Raw genomic sequence first — 10,526 nt, forward strand, 5'->3', positions numbered from 1 at the left:
CTCATTCCGTGTCATGTTCTGTTTAGCATCCAGTTTTGTGTTAATGATTCATGTTTAAATGCGCTCATGGATTCCACAATAGTCATACTTTCCCACAATCACAGTCACAGATAACAAAAATCGGGTAAATGGTTATTGATGTCATTAATTAATAGCCTGCTTACTGTGTTGTCTTCCATAATATTTGTAAATATATATAATATAAACTCCTAAGTATGTGTTTGTGTGAATGTGTATATATAAATATATTGAAGTGTCAGTGTGTTGTTTTTTTTCTTGGTCTACTTATCATTGAATATACGAGGGGGTGCTTTTCACAGCAGGGGTGCTGATTACGGCACAACAATTTGCCTCTTCCACTAATATCTCTAACTCCAACTCGTCAAATTTAATTTTGCGCTTGCGACTATATCCTGCTTTCCATCCAGACTCTCCATGGCGCAAAGTTTGCGCCGCAAACCTTAAGACACGCAACATCTCATTTAAATACTGAGGTTTGCACCTGTTATCAATTGCGCACGCAAACTTAGTTGATCATCCGCAAAACACACAACAACAGCACGTGCAAACTTTTTCAGTGCACACGCAATTTAGTACTCTTTATTTAGGATCTTAGTAAATCGGGCCCTTAGTTGGGTGAGGGCTCCTCCTCTGGTGGGTTCATGTTACACATTTTCAGGCTCTGAGAGGTTTTTGTTCAGGTCTGCTGATGTTTGTGTCACTGTGGTATCTGGCACAATAATACACAGCAGAGTCTTCAGGCTGCATGTTCTGTCCATTCAGAGTCACCGTGTTGCTGGTAGAGTCTGCAGAAATGCTGAACTTGTTTTTAAGTGACTCTTGGTAGCCTGATGATTCTCCAACTTTTGCATATCCAATCCACTCCAGTGCTTTCCCAGCAGGTTGTCTGAGCCAGTTTGTCCAATAGCTGCTCACAGAATAAGAGACCTGACAGCTGAGGGTCAGACGATGACCTGGCTGCACAGTCACAGAGGCCGGCTGAGTCAGCAGTTCACACTTCACACCTGTAAAAAAGACAAACACGATTTCTGATCAAATATCTGGTTACATTAAAAATAGTTTATCATTATAAGTCTGAAGTGACTCACATCCCACTACTGACAACAGGAACACAGCTGCAAACATGTTTATGGATGAAACAAACCTCCTGTTCACTCGACTCACACTGTGACATGTTTTTATAGCCGATGGGAGGAACCAAAATTTGCATAGACTCAAACAAATGACAATAATGTTTGATACTCTCTAAAATGAAAACTGCAATGAAATGATGACAAAGCAGAGTGAAACACCGACAGGATTAATTCTCTCATCAGAATATCATAACTTTATTTATACCAACCCAAATATGTTCATGCCACTCTGTGGAATTCAATCAACTAATCAATCTTTATTTCTACAGTACTTTTACCAGATAAAATCACAAAGCGCTTTACAATAAAATGCGGAGTAAACTAAAATTAAATTAGTTAAAACACAGTGACTGAGATGGATGTAAAAATGACAAAAATAAAAGAAATGTATACACAAAAACAATTAAAATGAAAAACAAGTTGCCCCGTCAACTAAAAACTTGCTTAAATAAAAATGTATTCAGCTGTTTTATTAAAAGAGTCAACACTATTGGCCAGAAGCAGAACAGGAGGAAGAGCGTTCCACAGTCGAGCGGCAATGGATTAGAAAGCGTGATCTCCTCTAGTTTTAAAAAGTGTTATTGGGATGGATGAAAGGTTCTGATCTGAGGACTGAAGTGAAAGAGCTGAGGAATAAGGGGGTAAAAGATCACAAATGTATTTGGGGTCAGGGGTCTCCAACCCTGGTCCTCAAGAGCAGTGGTTCTCAACCCTGGTCCTCGAGTGGCCCTGCTCTTAAGCACACCTGATTCTGATTGATGGTCCTCATTAGTTTAATAATCAAGGTCTGCACAGCTCTGTACACACCTTGAGTCAACACCATTAGACGCAGAAGCTGTTGACAACTGTCCATTAGAATCAAGTGTCCTGATGCAGGGAGACATCTAAAACACGCAGGACGGTGTGCCTCAAGGACCAGAGCTGGGAAACACAGTTTTAGAAATCTCACCAACTTGTAATTAACACTCATTAACTTGTCATCAAGGTCCCCACAACTCTGTTGATGACGCAGCTACTTGCAGGACAGGGGCCTTCCAGGACCAGGGTTGGGAAAAACTGATTAACAGAACAGTTTATGTTTGAATCATAGCTGAAAAACTAAATTGAGTTTTGACACAGCAATAAAACCAATAAGTGAGTTTTAGTTTTTAATTCAGTCTAGTCTTGATTGCCATGAATTTACATTCAGAGATATGAGTAGATGCATGAGACAGAAGAGAGAGAAGCTGAACACCCATGACGTTTACTTGTTCTTAAATCTTTGAATGATCTAATATAAATACAGCAGGTTTTTGTACAGCTGCTCAGTCAGCTTGAGTCACTGTGGGTGTCGAGCACAATAATAAACAGCAGAGTCTTCAGTCCTCAGACTGCTCATCTGCAGATACAGCTGCTCTCTGCTGTTTTCTCTGGAGACGGTGAACCGGCCTTGAACTGACTGAGAGTAGTATTTGCTACTGACACCATCAGTTGCAATCCACTCCAGTCCTTTTCCAGGAGCCTGTCTGACCCATCCCATCCAATAGCCGCTGCTGAGTGAGAATCCAGAGACTGTACAAGTCAGTTTATGGGACTCTCCAGGTCTTTTAACCACTGATTCAGACTCTGTTAATGTCTGACTATCAGCACCTGTCAATGGAAAAGAAAGTAGTCATAAAATATACTTTAACAACTTTATAAATACAGATTCAACTCAGGGTCAGTTAACATTTTCACCTGTCCAGCAGATAGTTAAAAGCAGCAATCCTGTCCTGAATCCCATCGTGTCAAGTGTGTTCTCACTTTTCTCTGGTGTTCACTTTACAGTCAGATAAATAGAGACTGGAGATCTCAGTTTTGCATTGACTCCTCCTCGAAAATCAAACCAGTCCAGACTGAATCAGTGATGCTAGTATCTGATTTATGACCTCATAGATTCATGAGTTTATATAAAACCTAAGGGGAAACTAAGGAGGCAACTCTTCCCTGAGTTTATATGTAAAACCTGAATTCTGGTCTAGTTCTGTTCAGAATCTTGTTTACACCTGTACATGTTGATGAAGAAATGTCTTGAAAACAGGGTAAAAATATAAATTTTTTAAAGTAAAAATCATTGCTAAAAAATTGTGATTTATCTTCCACCTTTCGATTAACTCAAATTTTTACAACTTTTTCCAGATAAAAAAAATATGATCTTTCATGTTTCAAGGATCATCAATAAAACGACCTGCTGTTTCTGACTTGTTAGTTTGAGCAGTATGTGGATAACAACTCTGTGATTTCCCTCTAGTGGTCAAAAAGGGAACTGCAATAAATGTTGCACTCGAAGTTTTGTAAAAAGTCCTAAAATAAGCAACGTTGTTAGTGGTCTCTACATGTATTTCATCTCTTTGAGTTTTAGAGAGTTTGTTTTTTTATGTGGAGCAGATACAACCTCAAATGTGTTTTCTGTGAGTTTACTTGCTCTTGAACTCATGAGCATCAGTGTTTATCTCATTTTAGTTCCTACGGCTGTGGTGGCTGGTGGTTTGTGTGGTCACCTCCCACTCAGAAGGTTCTTGGTTTGGTTTCAATTACCAACAGTGCAGCAATAAGAAAAACAGTTCCTCAATATTTCTCACTCTGGAAAAACCATATTGTGTCAAATTAAAGGCGTGTCAAATGTCAGGTTATTTGTTGTTTTTATTATTTTATCCACGAAATACACATATAATAATTGTTAAAGTGGGAATAAATAACACTTTTCAGGATATTCGCAGGAGTAGAAATTTGATACAAAAATAAAAAAACTAAAAAGCTGTCAACAACAGCCCAAAAAAGAGGAACGGTGGGTTTTTGTCCAGCTGTTGAACTAACTTCTATCTCTGTGTATCACGAGCACAGTAATAAACAGCAGAGTCTTCAGTCCTCAGACTGTTCATCTGCAGATACAGCTGCTGTCTGCTGTCGTCTCTGGAGATGCTGAACCGGCCTTGAACTGACTGAGAGTAGAATTTGCCACTAGTGAGAGCTTCAATTGCAATCCACTCCAGTCCTTTTCCAGGAGCCTGTCTGACCCAGACCATCCAATAGCCGCTGAAAGTTAATCCAGAGACTGTACAAGTCAGTTTATGGGACTCTCCAGGTCTTTTAACCACTGATTCAGACTCTGTTAATGTCTGACTATCAGCACCTGCCAATGGAAAAGAAAGTAGTCATAAAATATACTTTAACAACTTTATAAATACAGATTCAACTCAGGGTCAGTTAACATTTTCACCTGTCCAGCAGATAGTTAAAAGCAGCAATCCTGTCCTGAATCCCATCGTGTCAAGTGTGTTCTCACTTTTCTCTGGTGTTCACTTTACAGTCAGATAAATAGAGACTGGAGATCTCAGTTTTGCATTGACTCCTCCTCGAAAATCAAACCGGTCCAGACTGAATCAGTGATGCTGCAGCGTCTGATTTATGACCTCATAGATTCATGAGTTTATATAAAACCTAAGGGGAAACTAAGAAGGCAACTTTTCCCTGAGTTTATATGTAAAACCTGAATTCTGGTCTAGTTCTGTTCAGAATCTTGTTTACAACTGTAGATGTTGATGAAGAAATGTCTTGAAAACGACCTGCTGATTCTGACTTGTTAGTTTGAGCAGTATGTGGATAACAACTCTGTAACTTCCCTCTAGAGGTCACAAAGGGAACTGCAATAAATGTTGCACTCGAAGTTTTGTAAAAAGTCCTAAAATAAGCAACGTTGTTAGTGGTCTCCAGAAGTATTTAATCTCTTTGAGTTTTAGAGAGTTTGTTTTTTATGTGGAGCAGATACAACCTCAAATGTGTTTTCTGTGAGTTTACTTGCTCTTGAACTCATGAGCATCAGTGTTTATCTCATTTTAGTTCAACCTGATCTCACAAAGATCTGTGAAATGCCCACGACCTCTCACCACTATTTTCCGTGGTACCAACACGGAAAGTGGTATAATTCCGTGTGTGCACCACGGATATTGTACCATGCAAAGTCAAGGGGATCCGTGGTCGTGATATATACACGGATTATGACATTATTATTATTTACATATTATTCTTTGTTATAGTGGCTAAATTATGCGTTTTTGTCGCGCAAGGTACTGTTTGTTACTGTTAGTTTGTAAAAGCAGCTTTTTAACGCTGTTTTAGCAGTGTTTTACTGAGGTTTTAAATGTGGGCTAAAATGGGGGCTTGGATGCCTGAGCATTTCACAGTTCTGCCGTGTCTTTGTATGTGCATCTATTTTTGTGGGAAAATTGAATAAAAATATGTTTGAGAAAAAAAAAAAAAGAGTAAATAAGTAATAAAATAAATAAGTAATTAATACTCACTAAGTAATTAAGAGGAACTTGAGAGGAATAAAATGACATAGAGGAAAACATTAATAAGTAGTGCTAAACAAGTAAAAGGAGATTCAGTTAAAAGCTAATTTAAAAAGGTGAGTCTTGAGCCGACCTTTAAACGCATCGACAGTCTCTACGGCCCTGAATTCCTCCGGCAGGCTGTTCCACAGGCGTGGGCCATAAAAATGAAATGAAGCTTCACCAAAGGTTTTCGTTCTCACTTTGGGAACAGATAAAAGACCGGTACCGGAGGATCTCAGGGTCCGCGAGGGCGATATGGTAAAAGCAGGTCTGAAAGATAAGAAGGGCCAAGGCCGTTAAGACACTTAAAAACAAGTAAAAGAACCTTAAAATCGGTTTTAGCAGTTTTTTATTGAGGTTTTCAGACTCCTAGCTAAAAGTGTTAGTGAACTATGCAAAAGAAGAAACAAAATAGGCCCCATTCCATTAGTCAGGAGGCTCTGAGACCTATACGTTTCTACACCCTCCTAACCAGCCAGGACGTTTTGGAGGAAACACTGTTGCAGAAGACACAGAAGTCAGATTTTTTATATGTTGTTTGGGGGCATCCCCTGAACAGACAGACGTTAGTTTGGTGCAGATCGGACCTGTACTTTTCCATGGGCGGGGCTTTGAAACTTCACCTTTTGCAACATTCGAACGGACGCCGTTGCCAGAAAATTTGACCAAACCAAGTAAAACTTGACCTGTGGCCTCCATATGGGGCCTTGATTGGGCTTGCCAAGTCTCAACTCTGTGAAACCTCTGCAACACCAACTAGCTCTGTGGAAGTCGTACAGCCACGGGACCAAAAGATCCTAGAAAAGGGCCTTCTGCATTGCAATATAGTCAAAAATCAGCCTCCCAGCTCAAAGCGTTAGTGAATTATTCAAAAAAACACAAAAAAGGCCCAAAAAAGTCACCACACACGGTGACCTTTGGGACTTCCGAAGGTCACACAGATCTGAAACTCGGCACAGTGGATGAGAGTCACCTCCTGATACAGAGTCTAGAATTGCAGCCTCCTAGCTCAAAGCGTTAGTGAACTGTGCAAAAAAAGACACAAAATAGGCTTTGCAGGGCCGAAACGCAACACATGCGGTGACCTTTGACACTTCCGAAGGTCACACAGATATGAAACTTGGCACAGTGGATAAGAGTCACATCCTGATACAGAGTCTAGAATGTCAGCTTCCTAGCTCAAAGCGTTAGTGAACTGTGCAAAAAAAGACACAAAATAGGCCCTATACCATTAGTCAGGAGGCTCTCAGACCTATAAGTTTCTACACCCTGAGCATTAATAACTTGTCATAATCGAAGGAGAACTAATTAAAACGGATGTCCTTAACATGAACCTATATCCGTGTATATATCACGACCACGCCTCCCATTGACTTTGCATAGTACTATATCTGTGGTGCTCCGATTAAAACCTCAATAAAACACTGCTAAAACAGCGGTAAAAACATGCTTTTACAAACTGACAGTAACAAACAGTACCTTGCGCGACAAAAACCCATAATTTAGCCACTATAATAAAGAATAATATCTAAATAATAATAATGTCTTAATCCGTGTATATATCACGACCACGCCTCCCATTGACTTCGCATAGTGCTATATCCGTGGTGCTCCCATTAAAACCTCATTAAAACACTGCTAAAACAGCGTTAAAAACGTGCTTTTACAAACGGACAGCAAAAAACAGTACCTTGCGCGACAAAAATGCATACTTTAGCCACTATAACAAAGAATAATATATAAATAATAATAATGTCATAATCCGTGTATATATCACGACCACGCCTCCCATTGACTTTGCATAGTACTGTATTCGTGGTGCTCCCATTAAAACCTCATTAAAACACTGCTAAAACAGCGTTAAAAACATTCTTTTACAAACTAACAGTAACAAACAGTACCTTGCGCGACAAAAACCGCATAATTTAGCCACTTTACAAAGAATAATATATAAATAATAATAATGTCATAATCCGTGTATATATCACGACCACGCCTCCCATTGACTTTGCATAGTACTATATCCGTGGTGCTCCCATTAAAACCTCATTAAAACACTGCTAAAACAGCGTTAAAAACGTGTTTTTACAAATTGACTGTAAAAAACAGTACCTTGCACACAAAAACGCATACTTTAGCCACTATAACAAAGAATAATATATAAATAATAATAATGTCATAATCCGTGTATATATCACGACCACGCCTCCCATTGACTTTGCATAGTACTGTATTCGTGGTGCTCCCATTAAAACCTCATTAAAACACTGCTAAAACAGCGTTAAAAACATTCTTTTACAAACTAACAGTAACAAACAGTACCTTGCGCGACAAAAACCGCATAATTTAGCCACTTTACAAAGAATAATATATAAATAATAATAATGTCATAATCCGTGTATATATCACGACCACGGATCCCCTTGACTTTGCATGGTACAATATCCGTGGTGCCCACACGGAATTATACCACTTTCCGTGTTGGTACCACGGAAAATAGTGGTGAGAGGTCGTGGGCATTTCACGGATTTTTGTGAGATCAGGTTGAAATAATAATAATGTCATAATCCGTGTATATATCACGACCACGGATCCCCTTGACTTTGCATGGTACAATATCCGTGGTGCCCACACGGAATTATACCACTTTCCGTGTTGGTACCAAGGAAAATAGTGGTGAGAGGTCGTGGGCATTTCACGGATTTTTGTGAGATCAGGTTGTTTTAGTTCCTACGGCTGTGGTGGCTGGTGGTTTGTGTGGTCAACTCCCACTCAGAAGGTTCTTGGTTTGGTTTCAATTACCAACAGTGCTGCAATAAGAAAAACAGTTCCTCAATATCTCTCACTCTTATGTTGTAATCTGGAAAAACCATATTGTATCAAATTAAAGACGTGTCAAATGTCAGGTTGTTTGTTGTTATTATTATTTTATCCATGAAATACACATATAATAATTGTTAAAGTGGGAATAAATAACACTTTTCAGGATATTCGCAGGAGTAGACATTTGATACAAAAATAAAAAAACTAAAAAGCTGTCAACAACAGCCCTTAAAAGAAAAAAAGAGGAACGGTGGGTTTTTGTCCAGCTTCTGAACCAACTTCTATCTCTGTGTATCACGAGCACAGTAATAAACTGCAGAGTCTTCAGTCCTCAGACTGTTCATCTGCAGATACAGCTGCTGTCTGGTATTGTCTCTGGAGATGGTGAAGCGGCCTTGAACTGACTGAGAGTAGTATTTGCTACTGCCACCATTGTCAGTTGCAATCCACTCCAGTCCTTTTCCAGGAGCCTGTCTGACCCAGGCCATCCAATAGCTGCTTAGTGAGAATCCAGAGACTGTACAAGTCAGTTTATGGGATTCTCCAGGTCTTTTAACCACTGATTCAGACTCTGTTAATGTCTGACTATCAGCACCTGTCAATGGAAAAGAAAGTAGTCATTAAATATACTTTAACAACTTTATAAATACAGATTCAACTCAGGGTCAGTTAACATTTTCACCTGCCCAGCAGATAGTTAAAAGCAGCAATCCTGTCCTGAATCCCATCGTGTCAAGTGTGTTCTCACTTTTCTCTGGTGTTCACTTTACAGTCAGATAAATAGAGACTGGAGATCTCAGTTTTGCATTGACTCCTCCTCGAAAATCAAACCGGTCCAGACTGAATCAGTGATGCTGCAGCGTCTGATTTACGACCACATAGATTCATGAGTTTATATAAAACCTAAGGGGAAACTAAGGAGGCAACTCTTCCCTGAGTTTATATGTAAAACCTGAATTCTGGTCTAGTTCTGTTCAGAATCTTGTTTACACCTGAAGATGTTGATGAAGAAATGTCTTGAAAACAGGGTAAAAAATATGCATTTTTTAAAGTAAAAATCATTGCTGAAAAATTGTGATTTATCTTCCACCTTTCGATTAACTCAAGTATCTTCAATAACTTTTTCCAACTTTTTCCACATAAAAAAAATATGATCTTTCATGTTTCAAGGATCATCAATAAAACAACCTGCTGTTTCTGACTTGTTAGTTTGAGCAGTATGTGGATAACAACTCTGTAACTTCCCTCTAGAGGTCAAAAAGGGAACTGCAATAAATGTTGCACTGGAAGTTTTGTAAAAAGTCCTAAAATAAGAAACATTGTTAGTGGTCTCCACATGTATTTAATCTCTTTGAGTTTTAGAGAGTTTGTTTTTTATGTGGAGCAGATACAACCTCAAATGTGTTTTCTGTGAGTTTACTTGCTCAGGGCTCTGGTTGGGACAGTGGCTCAGGGAAGGGCAGGCCTGGGTAGCAGTACAACACCTCGCTACGACATGGCAGAGGGGAAGGACAGGAGAGCATTGCTCTAGAACAGGGGTGTCGGGATCCAGTCCTCGAGGGCCGCAATCCTGCATGTTTCAGATGTTTCCCTGCTTCAGCACACCGTGATAAAAGGAACTGTGACACCAACAGAGCTGTCCAGACCTTGATGACAAGCTGGTGACGACCATTAATTTGAATCAGGTGTGTTGATGCAAGGAGACATCTAAAACATGCAGGACACCGGCCCTCGAGGACTAGAGTTTGGCACCCCTGCTCTAGAAAGAGGTGCGGGCAGCAGTGGAAGAAGAGCGAGCCAGCACGATGGTTGGAATGCGGCAGCAGGGAGCCTGGACGTGGTGGGAGCAGGCAGCAGGGCACAAAGTCACTTGGACTGAGCTGTGGAGAGCCGAGCCCCAGCGCCTAAAATTCCTGATCCAGGCCGTCTATGACATGCTGCCAAGCCCGTCTAACCGGTTCTGTTGGGGGAAGTCGGAGTCTCCAGCTTGCGCTCTGTGCCAGAAGAGAGGGACCCTGGAGCACATCTTGAGCTGCTATCTGAAAGGCCTGAGCGAGGGACGCTACCGCTGGCATCATGACCAGGTCTTGAAGGCTATAGCGAACACCATCTGCAGTGGAATTGCCCACTGCAAGCGCCGTCCGCCCAGAGAAGAAGACCATCTTCTTCATCAGAGCTGGAGAAGAACCACCAGCTG

General features: G+C 40.3%; 1 gene segment (V, D, J or C); it reads right to left on the reverse strand.

Annotated features, from left to right (window-relative positions):
- Positions 1-675: 675 nt before the first annotated feature.
- LOC133456192 (Ig heavy chain V region 5A-like) lies at positions 676-1,146 on the reverse strand. The segment is given in 2 exon segments: positions 676-1,025; positions 1,110-1,146. Coding segments are annotated over 2 exon segments (387 nt in total).
- Between the last annotated feature and the right edge of the window lie 9,380 nt (positions 1,147-10,526).

The sequence above is a fragment of the Cololabis saira genome, chromosome 12 (assembly GCF_033807715.1).
Source record: "Cololabis saira isolate AMF1-May2022 chromosome 12, fColSai1.1, whole genome shotgun sequence".
NCBI lineage: Eukaryota > Metazoa > Chordata > Actinopteri > Beloniformes > Belonidae > Cololabis > Cololabis saira.